General features: G+C 46.6%; 1 protein-coding gene across 2 annotated transcripts in view; it reads right to left on the bottom strand.

Annotated features, from left to right (window-relative positions):
* bcor (BCL6 corepressor) overlaps nucleotides 1-23,000 on the bottom strand; it is a 36,617-nt gene extending 13,617 nt beyond the window's left edge. Inside the window, exons 1-7 of one of the 2 annotated variants that reach the window (XM_044052018.1) lie at nucleotides 22,177-22,999; nucleotides 9,340-9,422; nucleotides 5,934-9,110; nucleotides 4,418-4,474; nucleotides 3,731-3,890; nucleotides 2,337-2,678; nucleotides 870-1,148 (exon numbers count right to left, since the gene is read on the bottom strand). In XM_044052018.1, coding sequence (XP_043907953.1) covers nucleotides 870-1,148; nucleotides 2,337-2,678; nucleotides 3,731-3,890; nucleotides 4,418-4,474; nucleotides 5,934-9,110; nucleotides 9,340-9,342 — 4,018 coding nt within the window. In that variant the 5' untranslated portion in view covers nucleotides 9,343-9,422; nucleotides 22,177-22,999. Of the gene's footprint in view, nucleotides 1-869; nucleotides 1,149-2,336; nucleotides 2,679-3,730; nucleotides 3,891-4,417; nucleotides 4,475-5,933; nucleotides 9,111-9,339; nucleotides 9,423-22,176 lie in introns of both variants that reach the window. The other variant, XM_044052027.1, reaches the window with a different exon arrangement.
* Between the last annotated feature and the right edge of the window lie 1,660 nt (nucleotides 23,001-24,660).

Below are 24,660 nucleotides of genomic sequence, written 5' to 3'. Positions count from 1 at the left end.
TCAATCGTCAAAGGGTGAGAAAGAATGACGAGGAGAGTGAAATTATACAGCATCTTGCTCATACTTGAATATAAAGCATGTTTTAATATTACAAATAAAGCCTTTTAGATTGAATGATTCTTCCGAGGAATTCATGTATTTTACTATCACTATTATCATTATTACTATGGAATATTGACCAAAAAAATAAAAAAAGACCAAAGCCCTGACAGACACACAATTAAATGACCACATGGCTGTTGCCAGGGTGATGTTATTTAAAAAGGCAAAAGTGTGTGTGGGGGGGGAATTAATAATAAAATCAAATTTGAACAAAAATAAAATGCCGCCAATGAAAGCCTGTGGTTTCTGCAGGAAAACATAAAACCAAAAATCTCTCCTGCTTTATTCACTTCCTTTAATCTCTGTTCTGCTCTTTCATTCCCTCCTCCTTGTTGCTACCGTGCCTCCCTTTGGGCACATGAATAAGGGAAAGCGCTGATTTAATTTAAGTCACTCCACAAGCATATCAGCCCTCCTCCATTTTCCTTGTGACTGGTCTCAGAAAAGTCATTGATCACATATTTGTCACAGCACACCTGCCCACATATATCTCCCCCAGCCAGTTCTCTCAGAGCTCACTGTCCCCCAGCTGAAGAAAAAAGCCCGAACCACAAGACGACGTGGGTGGGGGTACTTTATTCTGGAAGGAGGAAGTATCCCCCTACCTCATTTCCTCTACTGCCTCCCCAATGGCTCCCAGGAAATCCCCGCAAGATACAGTTCTCAACAAGAAAGTGAAACATGAGCCAAAGATAGATTTCCGTTACCCTAGCTGAACTCTAGCTGAGATACAGAAGTGGTTTGCATTGCTGATGGTTCAGTCTTACCATTAAGAAGCTTCTCGCAGCCCCATTTCCTGTTGATCTCAGCTCTCTGGGCTGCCGCTCGCTCCTCTGGCTCACCGGGTCTGATGTTGCGCTCCCGTATGCTCTGGGCCTGAGCGACTAATCGGGGCTGGGGCCACCCCCTCTCCAGTTTGATGTGCGATCCATCAGGTGAGGCTGCGCCAGCGGCTTGTTTGCTGAGCCGCAGTCCCTTCAGCTCAATGCAGACCTTGAGCTTGCGCACCTCTTCATCCTCATCTTCATCAGGACTGGCCTGCTCATCTGCAAACCACATAACAGCTCGTATTGTTTGCCATTTCTTTTGTCGTTAGGTTTTCGGGTTTAACCCTTACTTAAAATATTAAATAAGAAAAATCTATCTCGAAGTTGGTCTCTTTAACTCATTAGATAAATTAGAGAATGCATTGTGGGCACCCCGACATAAAAAGCTTTCTCATGTTTCAAAATGAATACTCTCCCCTTATGCAAGACACCAAACTATTGTGTGTTCATATACCAATGTGCAGACAACTGAGCACAAAGAACAAAGACCATTAATCACTATGTTCTTATGGCTTGTAAAACTACCTTGAAGCCTTATATTTAACACACATATAAGCACTCAAGCACAAAACGCAGGGAGAGGGATGTGAAACAGACAGGCTGGGGAGTAAAAAGGGGACAGAAGTCAAGAATCAGGCAGAGAAACAAAGCAATAAAAACCAGAGAAGCAGAGGGAGAGTTCTCCCCCTGAAATTCACGGGGGACGGGTATTTGACTCGTCTGCCAGTGCCAGGGAGAGCAAGCGCGATACCGCATGCCAGGAAAAAAGGAAACCCAAACAGATGAGGGGAAAAAAGAAATGAGATGAAAAGAGAAGAAAAGAGCAGCTTTGACGAGGGTGGGTAAGCACAGCGGAGGAACAGCAGAGCAGAAAGAAGAGAGAGCGAGAGAGGGAGAATGGCTGTCCCTCTCCCTCGCTTCTCTCTCGCACACTGCTCAAAGGCAGGATTAAACACTTCTCCGAGCTGGCTGCCACACAGAGTGAAAGATGGGACAGAGAGTGGGAAGGGGGAGCGCTGGGGGTTTATGACGGAGGAATTAATTGGGAGGGAGTTAGCATCAAAAGGAAAAGAAAGAAAGAACAAGGGATGACACAAGGCTCAGCACCGCAGAAGATGAAGGGATAAGAGGTGGGCAGAATTCAGCCTGGGGTTCACCCGGGATTTTTAAACCCGGGTGAAGCTGCTAAAAATGGCGATTCCCACAATTCCCAATGTCAGCAGTTGTTGTGCCCTGTTGTGTTTTGTCTACTCCTGCTTGGACCTGGGAGTGAATTATAACCGAGTGTAAACAGGTTATTTGATAAGTGGGAGTGGGATTTTAGAGTGCATAGAAAACAAGTGGGAGGAGAGGGGAGATGGTGCTGTAGTCGTGGGTGAGTCTGGTACTGGATCTGGAAATTCTCACCTGTACAAATCTTGGGTCTTTTCTCCAGGAGAAACCCCCTGTCTCGTTCCTCCCTCTCCATGTTCTCCTGCTCAGCCTGGGTGAAGAGTGGACGTTTCCGAGTGGGTCCAAAGCCATGACTGTCTTTCTCCTCAGTAAACCCTTTCACTGGTGAAAGAGTGGGGGGCAGGCAATGGCCTCCTTCAGACTCTCTCATCAACCTCTTGGTTCCATCCTGTAGCCCACTATGGCAGGCACTTTTGGCCCCATCTCGGGCCCCCTGCCCTGGGGACAAGGGTTCCCTCTGGCCCCCACACCTCTGGAGGACTGGAACTCTGTTATTAGTGTACGCCGGCCGGACACCTGAGGAGAGCAGAGACAGACGGATGTGGGGGAAAAAAGGGTGGGGGTGTAAAATAAGCAACAGAGGATGAAATGGGGACAGACACAGAGAGAGAGCGAGAGAGAGAGAGAAAGAGAGAGAGAGAGAGAGAGCGGAGGGGAAAAAAAAGGGCCGGTGTGAGAGGGTGGGGGATTGACAGAAGAAGAATGCCAGTTAAACACTGGCCAGCTTTTATTCTGCTTTAAAGACAGGCAGTAAAAGTTTGATGGGGTAAAGACTTTTTAATCTGATGTGAGCGGAGCCAGCAGCCTGACAGTTCAGCGCAACCGCTCGCACTTCCAGCAGGGAGAGACAAGAAAACATCCTGCGCACTGACTGCGCACGGCAACCCACCGCCGCCGCCGCCCCCATCTCTGTCCTCCCCCAAGGCATGACCGCACCACGCCCTTCTCACACAGAGCGTGACTCTAACTCCCCCACCCGCGCAGCCTCCCCCCTCTCCTCAACTCCCTCTCCGTCTCTCTCCATGCCATAATTAGGCTCACACGTCAGCCGCGGCCTCGCTCCAACTCACAGCTGGGCTCTCGGCCAACGTAACTAACCCTCCTCCTCCTCCCTTCCGCCCTCCCTCCCTCCCTCTCCCTCTCTCTCTCTTTCCGTTGCACTCTCCCATCCGCTTTCACCCACTAACTCCCCCCGCTTTCTCTCTCTCGCTCACACGCAATCTCTGCCCCTCCCTGTCCACTTTTCTCTCCCTCTCGATCGTCTCTCTGCGCAGATAAGCACAAAAGGCTTCTTGAAAATAAAACTTCCCCTCTGTCTCTCCTGCTCACTCGCTCGGATGGCCTTGCTTGTGTAAGAGAGTCTGCGTGTGTGTGTGCGTCGAGTCTGTGTGTGAAGTGCGTCTTTTTTTAGAGTGACCCGGTCTTGCCTCAGCATTTGCTGCAAGTGCATGTGAGTGTGTACACGCACCTATTGTTTGTGTGTGTCTCTTCCCAAAGTGTTTATTTGCAGAGTGGCTGTGCGTGCGCGCGTGTGTGTGTGTGTGTGTGTGTGGTGCTGGGTTACTCACCCTCCCTCTCTCCCTGCCTGGTTGGTTGTTGGCAGTGTTCCAGCGCTCGCTCTCTGCGCTGGCCGTCTGCCAGCTCCCGTCCTGCTGCTGAGGCAGACACACACACACCGCCGCCCTCCTTCTCCTTCAGCTCCAGCTCCGAGAACCGCATCATTGCCCGCTGTGCGCACACACACACACAAATGCAGAGAGAGCCCATGAAAACCACTCATCATCTGCCGTACGCACATACACACACACACACCTCTCTAAGCCTCAATCTGGCCTCAACAGCTACAGAAGCAAAAAATTGCATCAGAAATCACATTGTCTTAAAATTCAAAGAAAATGCCAAAGAAATTAAACCCACACACACACACACACACACATACACACACACGCACAAAACAAACGCACACAGGACAAAAAGGTAGACAGATAAATCACAAGCATGGCATCAAAACACACAGGTTAGACTACTGCAGCCACTGTGAGTCCATGCGCTCTGGGGCTTAAGTCCTGGCATCTCCCTTCCTGAAACATAAACATGGCTAGGAAACATATACATCTAAGCCCTGAGGCAGAGAGAGGAGATGAAACAGAGGGAAAAAGGGAGAGGGGGGAGAAAAGAAGTGTGCAGCGATACAGAGTACAAAAGGAGAAAGAGCCCATGAGAGGCAGATGTGATAAGAAATGTAAAGAACTGACCTCCCAGTTAGCTGCAGGTTGACTTATATTACTCCCCTCTCGTGATATGACTTCCATCTAAGCAATTAGAATGGGGGGCTCAATATATCTGTCCATCATTTCATCTTTTGTTTAATGAATTTTTGATACGTTTCTCCACATGTTTTTGTACACACAATAGGCAGCCACAATCCCACAAAATAACACAATCAAATGAACGTGACTCAACAGGTCAATTAACACTGCACCAAAACTATCAAACACTTTCTGAAATGTATGGGTGATCAATTTGAAAATCACAACGATATGTTCATTCTGGGCAGGACCGACAGTGCTGATGTACATTTAGTCGTCTCGTTAATTTTTTCCAAACATTTTTGTTCCACATTTGATTTGGGTTTTTTTTTTCCTTGTCCAGAATAAGAGCATTTGATAGCTTTGTGTTGCAGCTGTGCATTGACGAACATGACACAGACAAAACCCACAGTTTTCTAGAGTGCGTTCACAAAATAGACAATCATGTGCAATCTATTAAAATATCTGCCAAGCATGAATATAGCTTAAAGTTTGTTTGTGCGTCTATTCTGAACTTTGAGCATAAGGAAGTGAAGATAATGGTCTAGAACAAACAGCATAATGTTCAGATTTGAATGGCAGGTGATGGCCTAGTTGGGGACCTAGTGGTGGGGCGTTACTGTGCGTTTAGTGGGATGTGTGTTAGCAGAGAGGGTCTTTTAGGTAGTGGGGCGAGGAGGAAATTATGACCTTGGACAGCAACCAGGCAGGGCAGCATAGGCCATCGGGGGAAGAGATATGGGGGGAGGATAGCTGGCGGACGGGGGGCATGCAGAAAGCCTAAGAGGAAGCCCAAAGAGGGCAGCTGCTGATTTTTAAGCAACACTGCAAGCCCTCCACTGCCCCTAATCTTGGGGTTAAGCATAGCCAAAGGCAGTGTGAACTGTGAGGCTGCCACAGTCATGCTCTGGAGCTACAGTACATGGCTCTATAGCACAGTCAGCACTAACACATGCTTTAGCCCCAAGGCAGTCACACAAGGACAAGCACGTAAGGACACACAAACACGCACGCACAGATATAACCTTTACAGCGGCTGCTCACTAATCACCATACAGTGATGGCAGTCCTGGTTAACCTTTGAACTGTCTTCCCTGACAGAGAGCCTAAACTAGCCTTGCACCAGCTCACTAAGACAATGATAAATTAAGGGGAGGGTCAAGCCAACGGCTAGGACAGTGGCATGACAGCATTTTTATCATTTGTACCGTGTTGTAAATGCAAAATACGTCAATTTCATGCAGGATTTGTTGGACGGGAAGTTCTGGACTGTTCTGAGTGAATAAAAGGACAGTGGCCCTTGGGGATTTATTCCTGCATGGATGTTAGATCTTAAAAGTACGTTTGAAATATTTGCACATGAAAACCTTTGTTCATAATGACCTGTCTGCAGCCCACCAGCAGCTCAAACCCAACATATCCTGTACTAAATATAAACAGCCACCAGTGTTAATAGCCTTACCTGAAGCGCTCTCTGTTCACGGCTCAGCTTGCTAGAGTCAGCATACAGCTCAGTGGTGACACATTTAAAGCGGTCGCCAACGTAGCCTGAGGAGTTTGCAATCCTCTTGGCCAGACTGGAGCTACGGCAGCCTTTAGATAAGGTGTGGTTATCCTCATCGTCCTCCTCATCCCCCTCTCCTTGTGACTCTCCCAGGTCAACAATACTGTCTTCTTTTTCAGTCTCATACACTTTTTCCTGGTCTGACACTTTCAACACATCTGTGCAGTGCTGTGTGATGTGGTGAGGTCGACAGTCCCTGTCCCCTTTCTCCTTACCGGAGCTGCGCTCCCCAGATGTGCGGGCACAGCGCAGAGTGCTCTGGTCTTGGTCTCCAGGGTCTGGGCTGGGACTCTGTTCATCCATGCTCTCATCTGCTTGGGAAATCTGCCCTGGGGAAGTTGGGGATGTGCTAGATGTCACACCAAGACAGGGTGCATCCTGATGAACTTTTGGTCTCCCCAAGGTAGGTTCTGACTGCCGCTCAGTGTGGTTGGACTTCAGGGTGGGACTGTGTGCAGGGTGTATTTGATAAGAATGGGAAAGGTGGTGTTGGTGTTTTGGCTCATAGTCAGTCTTTGTCAGATTTTGGTTATGATGACAACATTCATTTTGGTTCACCTTGGTGCTGTTTTCAGCAGAGGGATGTTTGAGGACTGTTGGTGTAGTCTCAATATCTGTGTCTGAGTGCACAAGGTCAATGCATACAATCTTTTCTCTGGATGTTACAGAGGAAGAGGGGGTTTTGCTTTGACTGCCACTCTGTCCTTGTGCTCCTGCATCCCTACCCGACTTTATTTGGATTCCTTCACCTATCTCCTTCACAATATTGTGTTCTCTGTGGCCCCCAGTTTCTTCAACACCACCTTGTGATCTCTCCTGTCCTCTTGGCTTCATATTTGCATCTCTCCTCTCTGGCAGCTTGTCTGCATGAGTCTGCATCAGAGGATGGGCCATCTCTTGTGAGTTATAAGTGAGGTAATCTCCTGCTGGACCAGCTGGGATGTTGTGGTATGGTAATGGGTGTTTTGCTGCCAGGTGAGTGGGATAAAGGCTATTGCTACCAAGTAGTACTGGATGAGGGTAGACTGGGCCTTTCCCTGTCATTGGTAAGGAGTGTAGTGCCATGCCATCAGGGATTGGGTAGTGCAGGTATCTATTGGCATAGGCCAAACTGTGGTTCAGGTAAGCATCACTTTGAGGGAGGTACAGGTGTCCAGGAGGGAGACCATTCTCTACACAGGGCCTTTTATATGATGACACCTCCGGAATTGTTTCTCCTCTCTTAGTGCTCAGGGAGGATTTATCTGTTCCTTCTCTGTGGTGGCCCCCAATTGATGTTGGATGTTCTGATTGGCTGGGGCTGTGTTTGACCCATTCTCCATTGGGTTTGGGAGAATGGGCCCTGGTGTTGGCCAGAGAAGAGCCACATTGTTGAGTAGATGATACATTATGATTGGGTTCCCCAATTCTTGGACAGGATGAGCTATGTTGTTGAGGATGTACTCTCTCCAAACCCTTGTGCTTGATGACAGAGGGTGAGGAGCCTTTAGCTTGTGAATGGCCCAGGTCTGCATTAGACCTCGGGGAGGAGGGCAGGCCTGATGTGTGCTGTGTATGGGAAGGAGAAGGGCTAGGTACAACCCAAGAGGAGTGTAAAGTGCTGATTATCTCTGGCCTCTCTGAGACCTTGGAAGAAGTGCTGCTGACCACGGAGTGAGGATGGGAGGAGGGGGAGTGGGACAGGTTTTCCTTTAGGAGCTCTCGGCTAGGGGGCAGTCCATAACGTGCGTTTGCTGCCATAGTGTCCATCTTAACTGGAAATCCATTGGGAGGCAGTCCAAACTCAAGTATTCTGCCTGACAAATCTAAGGGTTTCTCTGCTGAGTCTTTGGTTGTTTGAGGTTGATGAGGTGGCCTCTCAAAATTAGGTTTGGAAGGCGACCTGCTGGGTCTCCTCTCAACCCCCATACCTCTGTGCTCAGGTGCCCCATCTCTTGGCCTGTGTTTGTGGGGGCTGGGTCGGGCAGGAGAGGGTTGTTCCGAAGCCATGCTGCTCACAGAGAATGGGTGAGAAATGGACTGTATGGATGACGATGAGACAGATACTGAAGAACTAGAGGAGGTGGGTAACTGTCCTATCCTAGCAACAGGTCTTTGTAGGTCTGATGAACTTTCATTGTGAGCAGGGGAGGGGGGAGGCTGGGGAAGGCGAGATGATGAATGAGAAGAAGAATCAGTGGGCAGACTATTATTATTCACACCACTGGTGCCACTAGAGCTAGAAGTACTGCTGCTATTGTTGTTGCTGGAGCCCTTCCTAGAGGGAGGCCTGCTTGGTCTACTGCTCCTGCTTGGAGACCGGTCCCTGTCTATAGCAGCCTGGTGGTGCTGAGAATGAGGGGAAGGTTGGTGAAGTTGCTGTGCAAATGGGGGTGGAACACCAAGCCCCTTGTCCTGGCAGTGCACCAGTGACGTGGGGGCCACTGTGACAGCAGGAATCCTCATGGGCGGCGCCACCAGGGGAGAGGAGATGGGAGAAGGAGGATATGGCGGCATATAATACAGCCTCTCAGCAGCAGATGCTGCGGCAGGGTTAACATTACCACCCTGCGCAGCACACAGAGAAGGGTAGGGCAGGTGCTGGGGAAGATAGGGGTTGGGTTGGCTGAGCAAAGAAGCTTTATACATGTTCAGAGCCGCATACTTGGATGTGTCCATGAAGGGATACATGCTTGCTTCAGGGTAGGGGCTGAGCCATGGCAGGCGGAGATAGCTGCCACCAGCACTTGCCAAGCCCAGCTCAGATCCTTTTTCTCCTGGCCCTACTCTACGTTCTAAACCTTCAGCTCCAGGCACCAGCACAGGCTTGTGCAGACTTGGAGGGGTGCCCTTGTATAGGCCAAGGTATCCATTAGTTGACTTACGACTGTCCAGGGGGCCATCAGGCTTGTAAATGAGCTCTGGAAGGCCATCCCTGTTATAAGTAAGGGGGATGCCGGGCATCTCTCTGCTTTTCTCCCCTTGCAGTGCTGTGATTCCTGGGTATACAACCCCACCATGGAGGCGAAGGCCATCATGCATCAGAGCACCTCGGTCCAGCCCCATCGCTGCCAGGGGCGTCAACCTTGCATCCACCTGTAGCAAAAAAATTCTAAATTACAAATGTGTCATGGAAAACATGAACTGTAATTGTAAATACCGTTCATGTTTTAACATTACAGCACAACCATTGGAAAGTGTAATTATCTACCTCACTGTTCTGTGTTGGTTACGTGCATGCACATAGTTAAAGTGTTTGTTTCCAAATAAGCGACTCATTAAGAATGAGTGTAAACAGAAACGAGGGGTGAGCATGGGGACTTGCCATATTTTGTGTGATGTGGTTCCCTTGTCTTAGTTCCAGGTTGGTTTATGTCTCAGCATCGACATCACGAAACAGATGTTGCCCTGTGGAGATGAGCAGGCAGTTAGCAGTCAGTGTCTTGGCTCTGCCACATACAACAGTCACATGCCAACAGACACACATGCTCACACGTAATAAAAAATGTCTTTGTTGTTGTTGCCAAAAAAACTGAGCCGAGTAAAAAAGCCCACTTATAAAACCCACAAACAGAGGATTTACTTATTGACTTAGGGATACATATTTTCTATCTGGGGCATGAAACATTTAATAACATGTTAACATATCCATAACTGCTAAATTTGGGATGGCGCAATACCACGTTTCCACGTCTGATATGTCCGATATCACAGATTTGAGGATCTACAAATATCAATCCCATACAGTCTTTAAACAAATTTACACTTGTCTGTTTTGCTTTTTTTTTTTTTTGCTTTTTATAACATAGCTCACATGAAAACTGTAACCCTCAACCACAATTTGATCACATGACACTGGAGGCATACATATCTCAAGCTTGTGCTTAACGAACCATTTAAGTAATTTTTGGGGTTTCTGGATCATATTTGATTTTACCTTTTTCTTTGAAGCTCAAAAAGTTAATTATTGTCAGCTGATTATAAAATCAATTTAATTGTTGTTTTAAATTTTAGATTTAAGGACAGAAACCACTTGTTGAACAGAGAAACATTTCACACAAGGTAAAAGTCAGTAATTACATGACTTACAATGTGCCACACATTATTGTCCATCTTCCACTAATTGCTTACAAAATTGACATTATGATTTATTGCAGTTTCTTTGGGAAAATGTTCACTGATATTATAAAACAAGTGGGAATTTCCATTCAGACTTGTTTTTGCATCCAGTGGAGTCGCCTCCTGGTGGCTATACGATATATTTTCACTTCCTGTTTGGCGACGATCCCAGAAGACGACAACCACCATTAATCAGTATATATTGTAACTAAATTATATCTGACCCATTAATTTCAACCAGTATCTGACTGATACTGACTGTTGTATCGGCTCATCCCAAATCAAAAATAATTAGTTACTGAAATGAAACATCAGGCCCAAAGGGAGTAGAGAAATGTACAAAAAAGAAAAAAAAGCATGATAATGGCACCGCTAGTTATAGACATCACAACATTCCTTTCACTCTCATACACACATGCATACAACTTCACTGAAGTAGTCAGCGGAGATGAAAGCACTGTGTGGGTTCCCCTCCCATCCATCAACAAGCGTTGGCGACTCCCCAATCTCCTGCACCACCCCCCCCAACCCCCATCCTGCCCACCCCTGTGGATGTGCATTGTGGGGCCGCGTCTATTCAGTCACGTTCCACACACACTGGGTTTTTTTTCTGCGCCCTCTTTGACCTGTTCTCTCAGCTGCCTCAGCCAGAGCTGCAAGGGAGGATTATACATCAGAGACCACTTTGGCGGGGGACCATTTACCCGCCCGCCAGCACAGAGCCACGGATCAACAAACATGCCAACAAGCACACGCAGAGGCAGGGTACGCAAGAGAGAAGACGACAACTATGCAAAATTTATAATAACGCAAGAGAAGAGCATGAAACACAAAGGACTAGTACGAACCTAATAAACAAGGCCAAGTAAGTGAAAATAGTGTTGCGTTGAATTTCATCACAGGTGTAAGAGTAATATGTAATAAGTAATTAAAAAAAAAATTAAATCCAACGATTATACTGAGATATGAATGTTCTTCGTGTGTGTAAGGCTGCTATTGGTGGAGTCATTCAGTGCGATTACATGCATGTTAAAAGTCAAATTTTAGTCGGACTAATAATTTTGTTTACTTAAATACGCTAAACATGTTGATCACACTAAAATTGAGCTAGTCTTAGTCGGACTAACACAATTCATAGTCCGATTACTCCTGAATTTATATGCTTAGTCCGACTGGAGTCGGACTTCGCGTTCTGCGCATAGGCATGCACCTCCCCTGTCTTTGACCCAGAAGTAGAAGGAGACGGTGTGGCGGCATATTTTTTGGGAAAACACAGCACTTGTATCACGATTAACATGTACAGCAGGTACGAAACATACAGAACCACAGCACGATCCATCTCACTGTTCACGGTTTGTTTTTCTGTGAGGTAAAGGTAAAAAAGGAAACTGATTCAATATGCACTAGCTTATAGAGAGATACAGCGCCACCTACAGAAGTAGAGTCCGTTTCTCCTTGCATATAATCAGACTCCTCTGTTTGCATGTCTTTGTTGGACCATGTGCATGTAAACTACTGAGTGCAGAGAAGAAGCGGTGAAAGACAGTCTGGTGTGTGTGTGTGTGTGTGTGTGTAGGGTGGGGGTGGGGGGTGCCTTTAAATAGCGAAAGTGAAGCCTCGCTGTGCTCGGCACTGCTGAGAGCAGAAGCAGCAGCAGAGAAACTCGGCTCCTCGATCATCGCACAGAAACGCCTCTGAGCCAAGCTGCCGCGCCGCTGGCACGCCACTTTTATTGCCGTGACCCCGGGGCCCATTAATCAGCCTGCCGCGGGCCCCTCGGCATGGCTCCTCCCCCGCCCCTGCGCTCCCATCCCCCCCGCAACAACCCTCCCTCCCTCTCTCTCTGTCTCTCTCTTCCCCCCTCCTCCGCCTCCAGCTCCCCGGAGCCAGATCTGCTTCAACAATATCCGCATCTGACGGAACTGCTATACGGCGCGCGTGCGAGGCTGAAAGTGCGCCCAATGTGCATGCGGCCACGTTCTGTGCGTTGCTGCAAATTACGCAGACAGCGCCGGGAAATCACATCACTCCCGTTTCCCGTATATGTCCTGCAGCGACACACGCACCTCTCTCTCTCTCTTTCTCTCTTTCTCTCTCTCACACACACATTAAATTCAGCACTAACTGACACGTGAGACACTTAGACTTAAAAATAAAAGCAGCACACACAGACAACACTCACAAACTGCGCCTTTTACGCACGATTCTGTTCAAAGTTCACCAGCACAGTGAAATCTATTTTTCGTTCTGGCACAAATGTGTATAGCTTTTCCACAAAGGGGAAAAACCCAGACTTAAGAGAAGGAAATGATCTGTTCTTGTTCAGGTCAGTTGAACTAAAAGACAGTCTGGTGTCTTATGGCCTGTAGTTATTCCATTCCCATTAAATTAACAGTAATCCAACTGAGATGAGAGACTGCGCTGGACTTCAAGGTCAGGCTCAAGGCTCACTGTGGCCATGAAGCCGGGAGGCTTTGGTTCGCGAATTAAGCGCAAAAGTTGAGGGAGATGCGCCAAAACGCACGTTGCTCCAAGGGTCAACGCTTTACCAACAAGGAGCAGGAGCAGCATGGCGTGATTATTGTTAAATGTGTGTGCATAGGGGAATAATAATATTAATTCATACATCTAAAGACTACATTCAGACTATTCTGAAACTGAAATTCACACCAGAAAAAAAACTTCATTTGAAAGACAAGGTGCTCAGTCGTTATAATTTCATTAAAGTGGAAATAGAATAAAATCCTTCACTCCTGAGCGCTGAGGAGTCGCGCTGGTATCATCAGTGGCTTCTGCTCTGAGAGTATTAACGGGCAGAAAGCCTGCACAAATGTCACATTAGCAGTGGGAGGACGGGGAGAGAGAGGGGGGGATAGAGGGAAGGGAAGGAAAGGAAAGTAAGAAAAGGCAGCTTGTCGACGCCCATCCCACTGCTAAGAATAGTTTGCGCAACAAACAACTCCCGACGGCCGCCCAATCCATCACAGTGGTCGGCGGCAGCAGGCAGAGAGGCGAGGGGGGGAGGGGGGGCGCAGCGGTCGGAGCTGCGTTTATAGAGCAGACCGCTGGAGCGGAGCCCCGACTCGCACCATTAAACAGAAAACCGCCGGGTGTTTTTAGCGGAACCTCGCAGAGATCTGTAGAGCCTATTCCGATGTTGTGCGCCTTTGAGTGAGGAGCAAAAACAAAACGCAAGGACAGAAGGATGGAGGAAGAGGGTGGGTGGGTGAGGGAGAGAGAGAGAGAGAGAGAGACAGAATGAGAGACAGAGAGAGAGAGGAGGCACGGGAGAAAACAAAGTCACTTCTTTCTCTCCCTTGTTTCCTGTCTCTAACGACGACGTCTTGAACTCTGAGTGACCCGCGGAGTGCGCACCGGAACAAACACTGGCACCGCACATTTCCTCCCGGACTGAGGCCTCTCTGCTCCCTGTGCGGTGTAGCGGTTGCGTGCGTGCCAGTAATCTCTGAGTGTGTGTGTGTGTGTGTGTGTGTGTGTGCGCGCGCGCGCGCGCGCTCTTTAGTACATTTTCTGGTATAAACACTGACAAAACCTAGTTCTAATGAAGCCGAACCTAATTTCAACTGGTTATGGCCATGAAGAAGAACATATGCACGTGGGGAACCGAAAAAAGTGTAATCATGGGAAGGAGGACATTTTAAAGAAAGTGAAGTCATTTAGGTGGTCCTCACAACTTTAAAGGGGGTTTTCTGATTAAAATTAGTTAAGGGTTAGACGTTTAGTTAATGTTATGAAAAGGGCATGCATTATGTCTATGAGTGTCCTCACTGAGAATGCTGTACGAGTTGGGAGTTCTGGTAGCTGGATATATCAACACCAGCAGCTTCCTGCCTTTCAACTGGCCAACTACTGATCCACAGAAAAACACTCCTGGGCATTATCAATTATTCACAAACACCCTCATCATGTGTTTATGATGCGCGCGGACAGATTCACAGCTCTGCTCGCTACAGTAACAAGAAACCGAGGGACCTGTGTGCGTGTGCGCGCGCGCGTGTGTGTGTGTGTGTGTGTGTGTCGCGGCAACGACGGCGGCGGCAGCCCTTTCATCGGCTCCGCGTCCCTGGAGCTTTGCCAAGCTCTCTGAAGCGCACAGCTCCGATCAGCTCGAGAGAGAAAAAAATGCAGTGTGACGCAGGATAATCTCCGCAGCAACGGGGGTGGGGTGGGGATAAACACGGATTAAATGTGGATGCGCGCGCGGAAAACACGCACGCACACACACACACACACACACACACACCACAGGAGAGGCCCTGTGCGCACACAGTGTTGGTGATCGTCAGCAAATCTTTGGAAAATAAATAAATTAAATAAATAACGTGGACGAGACGCTTTTTTTAAAATGCGTTATTACTTTCACCAACATAAAACAGCGACATAAAAAGGGAAGGAAGAAGCACCAGAAAACAAACAGGAGCTCGGTATTAATTGCTATTGATTATCAGGGGCCGACGTGTGCCAAGCAGTCCAGCTGATTGTCTCAGCGTGGACTCACGCGGGAGTGCAGCGCGTGGACAGCTGACACGCTGTTTGTCAGTGTAGTTCCAGCCTGGCGGAACAGTGACAGGACAGAGAGACGGGAGTATGGAGGGAAAGATGATGGAGGGAGAGAAGTGCTGTTGGTGCAGCAGAGCTAAAGGAGCCAACAGCGACTCTTCAGCTGTCACATTATCGGCCGGCGAGCTGTAAACAAGGGGCTCCTGCTGCCTGCGTCCACCCGGGCCGCTACACAACCGCATGCAAATCGGTGCACGGTTCAACCCCCCACCCACCCTCATCCCTCAGCAGCACGGCCGTCAACAACAGCGGCATTGTGTGCCGCCCCCTCTCCGCTCCCCATGCTGTCACTATAGGGCCCGGGCGGCGGCTGCTGCTGAACTGCCTCTATTCATCTCGGGCCAAATGAGCACTAAATGGCCCTTTATGCCACCAAAGGGCCGGATTGTAATAGGCATGAGCATGCACGCACGAGTCGGGCCGCATTTACCGGAGGTTTCTTGACTTTTCTTTGAAACGCTGGTATTCCTTTCATGTGCTGGATGTTCCCATTGAAAGCACATGACGCTAAAAAAAAGGTCTGATCTCTATTTCATAGACCCCCACCCCAACTCCACATATTCCTTGAGTAGTCCGTTTGAAGAGGAGGCTTCGTTGTTGGTGGCGCGTAAAGAGACGAACCGGGTTAAACAGGTGTGTGCGTTCACGCACCCAGACTTTCGGTTTATAATGGCCACACTGATGCATCCAAAATAGACACAATGAGCCGATACATATGCAGTATCGGTATTGGTCTGATACTGGTCATGAGAGTCTGATATGATGCACAAAACCTGAATATTACATATCTGGTTCATTAAGCCAGCCTGTACACCAGTGTCATGTGATTAGAATGAGAGCGAGAGATGTAGTGATCACGATATACTGTATATGAAGTAATTTGACCATACTTATGTCGTATCCAACAAACTTCAGGCTGTGTTCTTCAGGACTTTCATGGTATGGACTGACCTTAAGGCCGTGTATCCTACTTCCATACTTTTGTGGTAATAAATATCAAAATGTGCCATTATTCAATGTCAAATTTATGTGCGTAAAAGAAAAAAAGATGAGTTTAAAGTTGAAACATTTTACGGAATTTCACCATAGTGTGTAGTGTAAGCCTTTATCAAAGTACATATATAGATATCAAACATTTGAGTCAGGCCTATGATGACAGTTTGTCATTTTTTAAAGAGTGGGTCTACTTGTAAAAAGTTAGTGAAATACTGGTTTACAGTGAGTGTGGACTGTGTGGTGATGATCTCCAACTCGAGGTCGAGATTGTTTTTCAGAGCCAACATGAACTGAGTGATGTGCCATCCAGAGAGCAGATAGCACATTCCAGCTTTGAAGGCGGTTCACTGTAATAAACTCATATCACCATCGCTCTGCTGTGCTGAGCTGCCAAGCGTCTGCGGGATTTCGTCAGATAGTCAGATAGATGCCTGAGGCAGCGCCGACATCTAAAAAAAACAAACGAGAAGACCTGATGGAGCCCGAGCTGGAGAGGCTCACAGGAGGGAGGTGAGGGGTGTGTGTGTGTGTGTGTGTGTGTGTGTGTGTGTGTGTGTGTGTGTGTGTCATTATCACTCTGCTGCCAAATCAATCTTCCTATAGGCCAGAAGAAGGTTAGCAAACTAAAATATAATCATGGTGAGAGATTTTGATTTGAGTCACACACCATCAGGTCACTGCATTTAAAGAAAAGTGACCTGGTGATGAAAATGTGTAAAACTCTTGTTGTTCTGAGCAAATCAATGTTGTTTCTACTTCACAACAGACTGTCCTCTTTTCACTTATTCTTCAATATTTGAGTTTGGCACAGAGGTTTGGGCAAACACCTACATCAGTAATATTAAAACATCCATAAAAAGGGCAATTCAAATTATAAAAATGGTTGATGTGCGAGATCAAACTAAAAGACTGGTCATGACCATGGGAATCCCTTGACAATCATTTCAACCGTTGCTCAAATATTAGTTTAAAAACATGTAGCCTATATATAAAATAAAATGTGTATGTATATATATATATATATATATATATATATATATATATATATATATATATATGTATACATCACATATATACATATATCATACATACATACATATATATATATACATATATATATATATATACATATATATATATATACATACATATATATATATATATATACATATATATATATATACATATATATATATATACATATATATATATATATATATAAATATATATATATATATATATATATATATATATATATATATATATATATATATATATATATATATATATGTATATATATATATATATGTATTTATATATATCCTATGTGGATATGTGGTTCTCTTTGGCGGTCCTGACCGTCTCCGTGTCTGTTAAACAGCACCAGGGGCCGACGCATCTTTGTGGGGAAGTGACAAAAAGGTTTGCGGAGCGCTGAGGGAGAGAGAGGAGGAGACTGGGAGGGAGGGAGGGAGGGAGAGAGGGGGGTAGCTCTCCTGTTTCATCGCGAGGTCCCGGGAGGCCAGCACGGAGCATAGCTTCAATCAAACCGTGACGTCTCCTCCGGGAGCTGCGCAGCGCCTGGAAAACCGATCTGTCCTCGGCTCTGTGCCGCGCCTCCGCTTTTGTTCACACGCACCTCGTCTCAGCAGCGCAGCGCCGGCAGCGACGAGCCTGTTGTTTTATATCCAGGCGCGAGTGAGAGAGACAGAGGAAAACACACACACACACACACACAGGCACACACACACACACACACAGCGAGACACACACGCGCGCGCGCACACATGACAGTAAAGACAGCCCTCGTGCCTCCGACTGGATACGAAACAGAAACAGAGCATTTCCTTTGACGACATCTCCGCATCTCCCTGCCTCCCCCTGACACACTTTTACTGATCTCACTGATGAGATTTCTCTGCGTAATATTCCCTGCGCGTGGCTCATATTGATTCCAGATTAGAAAAGCGGACAAACAGCAGGATAATGGGTTTAAAATGGAGGCGGCGAGTGTCTGTGTACACGCAGATGCGCGCGCGGGCGCGCACGTATCCACTGTCACACCAGGAGGCCCCGGGGCTGCTGCTGCCTTCAGGTGCACATACTAACACGCGCCCAACAATTTCTCCGCAAACAACTGTAAAACTGTTTTTCACGGTTTGACCTGAGGGTGGTCAAACAGATAACCAAATATTCCAACCAGCCGTATGTCGATAATTATCACGGTAACTGTCAGCCGATTAAAAACTGTCATTAAATACGTGCTCAACGTATATTGAACCCTTTGTTATAGCTCACTTCTAACTCCATGACAATATATAATCAACATCATTTTCTACAATATCAATAACAAAGGTTCAATAAGTATCCATATGTTTATGTAATGTTCTGTTTTTTCAGGGTGTGTTGTTTGTTTCTGTCCATGAAGAATTAAAAAAGGACAATGAAATGGTTTTGTCAACTTTCACCCAAGAGCAAACACGTTGAACTATCGGACAATGAATCGTGATAACATATCACCACGCCCTTATTTATATTGTTATTACATTGTTGTCCATAGTCCTCGATCTTGGACTTGCGGAACGAATAGTAATTGCGATATGACTTGCAATACATAAGTAAGTCAATCTTACCTTCAATGTTCACTGCGTAAACGATTTAACACATTATGGAGCATTAATTAATACGTGACACAATTAAAACGTTTAACGCAGGGTGAAGACAAATCGTTTCCCCGTGTCACATTCTTACATTTGCACAGCACATGGAACAAGCAAGAAAAAATGAATAAATCAACTGCAGCCTTTGCGGTTTGCTAATTGCGTTGCTTCAAACTGCTCCTAACCAGCCTTGGTTGGAACACATTGACACAATACTACGTCCGCACCGGAACAGAGGTGACGCACAGATGATTCAATGGAAGACGTGAAGCAATAATCAGTTAATCATGACGAAAAGATATTAATGGTCCAAGTGTTGTGTTGTTGTTCGATCAACATGTTACGGCCCAGACAAGTATAGCGATTCATCAACAGATTAATCATCGTGAAAATAATCGTTAGCCGCAGCCCTAATGTACAGTGAAACATGTGATGACTGGAGCCAGTGCAAACTCATTTCCTAATGGAAATAGTTTAGATAAAATTAAGGCCAAATGAAAACCCCTGTTTTGATATGGGACCACCCTTGAACCCCCACTTGGACAACTAATGAGGCTGCTGCAGCTGGAGCAATAAAACCGAGGGGAGAGAGAAATATCTGTATGTCAATCTCTGGTAAGCAGCCCCTCCCCCCTATGTGTTCCACCACCTGGAGAACAGATCAGACCCACACTGACTTCATAGCGCACGCGGTGGAAAAATGATGCGCAAAACAGTCCGCAGGGGTTGACTGCACTATAAATAAACTCGGCCCACACAAAATGTGAAGTATTTGTTTTGCGCTTGCACAGCGTGCGATACTCTGGGAACGTGCTCCACCGCCTGCAGCTCAGATACAGCTGTTTAAAACGCACCTCTTTTTCGCTTCGACAGGGTTCTACTGGTGGAGCTGCATATACAAGATAACCTCCACTTTTATTTATAGAGAGAGAAATCCAGAAGCTTATCAATAATGCCAATCAATACTGTGGCACGGAGACTCCTGCCCACATCAGCCTCAAGTCAAACTGTCAGCTTGCGGCAGGGAATTGACGCGCCTTTTAAAAACAAAGGTTATTATTTTCACAAATAAACAAGCAAATTCAGCACAGAAGGACCACATGCGCCTGTCTCGAGCAGCATTTTTCTGACCGAACCCGACCCAAAACCCGACACGTGCCCGAGCCCAACCCAACACAAATGAAGTAAGCTTTGTTGTAGCCTTCATTTAAGACAAAAGTAATCAGGGAAAGGCAACTACTGGCTCCGTGAACACACACATATACAAACACTTTATCAGTTATAACCAGCACTTAAGAGTGTAATAAAATTTCAGAATCACCATAAATGACAACCCGTTCTTTATTCACTCTTGTTGAGGTGTAACCGCGGATAATCCCATGATTGTTGGTGTGATTAGTTGTGGACCGCGTGTGCGGTCACAAATAATAAAACCCGGTTCTACGAGTATTTGTTATGTTTACAATTGATTTTCAATTAAGCAATTACAAATCGCCATTTGAATTCACTCTATAGCTTTCCAGTTTCACTAAAAGAACATGGAATACCCTACGTGAATTGAGCGACCAAACCCGCCCCTGCCCGCAATCATCTGGTCCATTCTCCATATCCATGCTCTAATATGCGTAACAGCAAAACAGCAGCATTTTAAGGTCACGTTTGGCAAATAATTTGCCACACAGTCTCATTGATGAGTGATCAAGAGTTTTGTGTGGGCTGTTATTACACCTAAAGCTCAGATTTATAGGTGACCAAAGTGCATAACAAGTGTCCTTCGCCTTATCAGCTCACATCGACGTACCATTTAAATACAATTAAGCTTCTCTTCTGCATCAAAGCCTCGCGGAGCTGCTCCTCACCCCCCACCACTTAATCCACGGCTGTGTTCTCCTGAAAAGACGAGGCTTCTCGAGCCCGCATGTGCCGAGCAGACGCACGCGTTATGAACGATTCTCTTCATACAGTATATCCTGTGCGGACTGGCTGCCGGGATTTAAGTGGTCTTTTAGTAGCTGCTTCCCTCACTAAGCTCGTCAATGAGCTGGAGCCAGCCAATATGAGGCACATCGATCGTCCTGAGAGAGCGTTCCCTAATTAGTGCCTGTGTGGCTCCAGGACAGGCAGCGAGCATGCAGCGGCTAGGCGGCACAGCGCGAGAGGATTTCCTTTTCTTTTTTTGGAAAATTATACAAAAGACCACTCATGTGATGTGGGCCCTTATTATTCTCCTGCGATGGAGAGAATGCAGTTAAGTGTGGTCGGTCGTAAAAAGGCGAGTCACGCACGTATAAAGCTCGCAGAGGAGATTTTGGAGACGCGCTGTGAAAGACGAGCCAGTCTGGAACCCATCCAACACGCCTCGCAGCACTGATTTCAATTAAACAGTAACTTTGGAAGAAGTGGTTCACACAGTGATTACAGTGGTGCAGCGGGAGGCGAACAAGAAAAACAACGTGTTTTTTAATCTAGAAATAGACGATTATGGTGAATTAATTAATCAGAAAAGTGTTTTAGAAAAAGACGCGCACAGGCGCGCACAAGCGCCACATGCTGTTAAAAGCAAAAAGGAGAAACGACTGACTCATAAGTTTTTAAAGTGTTTTCCTGTTATTAACGAGTCTCTGGTGACCCTTTCTCTCCCCCTCGTTCTGGAGAGCAGCGCTTATCGGAGTTGCTGGGGAGGGGGGAGGGGGGTAACTGGCGCTGCTTGGCTCCTCCGTGCGCAAAAGAGGATCCAGAGAGTCACACGCAGCAGGCAGTGGGAGACATAAATACTGGAGCGCAAAGTCACACCATCACACACACACACACACACACACACAACACCTGCGAGACGCGAGGCGTGTGCTTGCCAGAGAGAGAGAGAGAGAGAGAGAGAGAGAGAGAGCGGGAGCGAGAGCGATCGAGAGATGGCACGATGCCAAAGTGGTTTCCGTCACTCACACAGGAAGGTGAGCGGTGCAGTCCCGTCTGCCGCGCACACAAACACCAAGAGACGACTGATCAACGTCCTCTCTGTCCAAACAAAGCCCCCACACCTCCCCCACGAAAACACACACAGTCAGCTGTCACACACACACACACACACACACCGCGGGGATGCCCTCTAACTGAACTGAACAAGCAGCGGCACCGCTCGCTTCCCTTTGGCAGGGCGAGGCTGGATTCCGTAACCTTGTTTAGCGCAGAAGCTCCGTGTGCGCGCACGCACACGCGTACGCGCCCATACACACGCACACTCAATCCCCACTGTCGCCCCACAGGCGCTCCGGCACTCCGTCACAAGGCAGAGTGCGAAAAGCCTGAATATTCACCGTCGAGGTCGGCGCCGCTTTCATGTCCGCTAATCTCTGGGACGTCCTTCTCACCTCATGACGGGACAGTTGTTTAAAAAACAACAAGACAACAAAACTAAGAGGCCAAGCTCACGGTCAGATCACTGCGTGTTTGTGTGCGCGTGGTATTTATCAACCACATGCCACTGCCCCGCCGAAACGCACAAAGACCACCCTATGCGCTATTCTTAGAAGTAGCCGACGCTCAACCAGTCTCTGCGCAGCGCAGCGCCGGAGGATCGCGATCACAGAACCAATCTCTCACCATAAAACAGTTTTTACTTAAGAAAAAAACAAACAAAGAAAAAAAACAACAACACGACAACAACAGACACTTAATTTAAACGCATTAAAAACAGCTTTTTGTGTATTTGTTTGTCAGAAACACAAGAGAAAAGCTGTCCTCGTGCATCGCCATCACAAACACATGTCAAAGAAAAGCATATTTTCATTTGTTATTGAACGTCTCACCTGGTTAATTGGCGATAGCTCCGGCTCCAACTCACGCCTTTCCCCGTGTCGCCAAGTTAAACTGTAGGACGGCAGCGATCCGTGAGTGAGTGTATGTGTGTGTGTGTGTGCACGCGCGCGTGGACGAGCCCGATTACGGTCCTGTCTGCTGGATGCAGACGATCCCAACCACAGAGAGAGAGGAAGGAAAAAAACAACTAAAGTGTCTAACAGGTTATCCACTTGTCACAAAAAAATGTTTTTTTTTAAATATATAAACCTTTATATTATTCTATTGTCTGTAGGCAACTCTCATCAATTCCTCTATATTTCAAGCGGACTTTTTGCTGCCGCAAATGTCACTTGTGTTTCCATGAAGCAACAAAAAACGATCCTACGCGGAGGAAACAAACGTCAGAAATCCACAAAAGATCCTTTAAAAGGTCCGTACAGATGAAAAGCCACAGCGCCTCGCGGCCCGGGCTCCTGGAGGATACAGGTGGCGAGCTCGGAGGACTCGCTGAGAAATTAATTCAGCTCGGCCGTAACTCGCAGCAGCGCCATGTTGGGTTTCAGCGGAGCACGCCGTCCTCGGAAAAAGCCCCTTTCTCCCGCTCTCCGTCACTCCATGTCCTCTCTTACGCCAGAATCCGCGTCTCGGAAGGTTCGCTGAAGATTATTCCCGTTCCGCGTCTTCTTCGAGAAACGTAAAAGACAGACAGAGAAACGGTCCGCCGGTCGGAGACGCCGGATAACACCGAGGACGCGCGGAGCTGTGCGGGGAGTGTCGTACGGAATGGATGAACGCTGCCGAGACCGAGCGACTCGCTCCACTCCCACTCGCGCAGACTCTACCCAGAAGGCCAGTCGGGAGACCGCAATTACCATAAGCCTCGAGCGCACGGCAGTGGCTGCGCGCGCACGCACACACAGAGACACACACACAGCGAGACATACACACACACACGCACACACACGAGCTCCGCTGAAAGTCGAAAACAGGAATAGACGATGTTTAAACAGCAGAAACAAGGCAGAAAATGAAGGGATGATAATTAGATTTGGACAAATGATCAGTTTTTGCGAAGAATTGTAAACAATAAAATGAAAATAAAATGAAAAAAACAACAGTTATTTGGCAAAGGAAACGCGGTCAAATGAAGCCAATTTTGACATAATGGATTTACACCATTTAAAACCAGAATCAGCTTTCTTCAATACTACTTATTCTTTCATCATTTACCACATCACATAGTGTGTCTATGTTCTGTGTTAGAGCTTGTAAATTGTTTGTACACACTATATTGGGATATTAGTTTTTTAAAAGAAGAAGAAGAAAGAAATTGAATAAACGATAATAATATTGGGTCAAATTATACATGTTTGTGGGATGAGGTAAATAATGAAATGAAAATTGTTATTTGGTTCAAAAAACGTCCCCAAATGAAACCAGGTTTTGGCATAAAAGCCAAAGGAGCACCATGTTTCCTTATAAAGGACCAATGTGTACATTAAAGTTCCAGTGTGTAACATTGAGGAAGGGTCACTGTAAGAACTATCCACACTTATGTTTGTATGAGTGTGTTATGACTTTAAGATAACAAACACTGTGGTTTTCATAACGTTTGGAAAATGACTTTTATATTAGGAAACAGCCTTGCTTTATGGAGGCCACCATCTTGTGTTAATGTAAACAGACAAACTAGCCAAAGCTAATGTATTACATACACACTAACAGACGAAAACATCCTCTCTGATACATGAAGGCCACCATCGGTCCCGGGTGCTCTTGGAAAAGGGATGATTGAGTGTGAAGAGTCCTTCCATTTGTCTCAGTTTCACCATTAGATGTCACTAATACTCACACAATGGACCTTTACATTGAAAGCAGAATCAACGTTCTTCGACAATATGCTTATTTTCTCATTTGCCATAAATCACAGTAACCTGTGTTATAAATTATACACACCACATTGGTGAATGAGAAGGTTCATTAAAAAAGAAGAATATGTACAATTCCAATATCTAAACCCTACCCATTTAACCCTTGGTGTACAGACAGTGAAAAAACATTTAATATTTATTAACAGGAACTGCTATGAACACGCGTTTTTCAGCTTTCATATTTCAACCCTTTTTTTTAAGTATAGTTCTTATTCCATCCCTTCATATAAATGTCAGTTTGGCTTTATTTCCAAAGCCAACAGATAAGGTAAATCTTTGGAGCACAAGGCTGAGGAGAGACAGAGAGGGAGAGAGTGGGAGAGGCGGCTCAAGGCTGGGGCACATCTGTTAAGGCTCCCATGTCAAGTGAAGGAGGAGGAGGCTATGAATATCAAGCCTGAGGTGTGTGCATCATGTGCCTGCCTGGGTGTGTGTAGGAGAGAGAGAGAGAGAGAGAGAGAGAGAGAGGAAAAAAGTGTGATGAGAGAGAGAGACACACAGAGGGAAAGGCCAGCAGACAGACAGACAGACTGAGGCATGGAAGGAAAATGGAAGGTCTGG

Source organism: Solea senegalensis, linkage group LG2 (assembly GCF_019176455.1).
Source record: "Solea senegalensis isolate Sse05_10M linkage group LG2, IFAPA_SoseM_1, whole genome shotgun sequence".
Taxonomy (NCBI): Eukaryota; Metazoa; Chordata; class Actinopteri; order Pleuronectiformes; family Soleidae; genus Solea; species Solea senegalensis.
The sequence above is the reverse complement of the archived record's forward strand: the minus strand, read 5'-3'. Positions and strand labels throughout refer to the sequence as shown.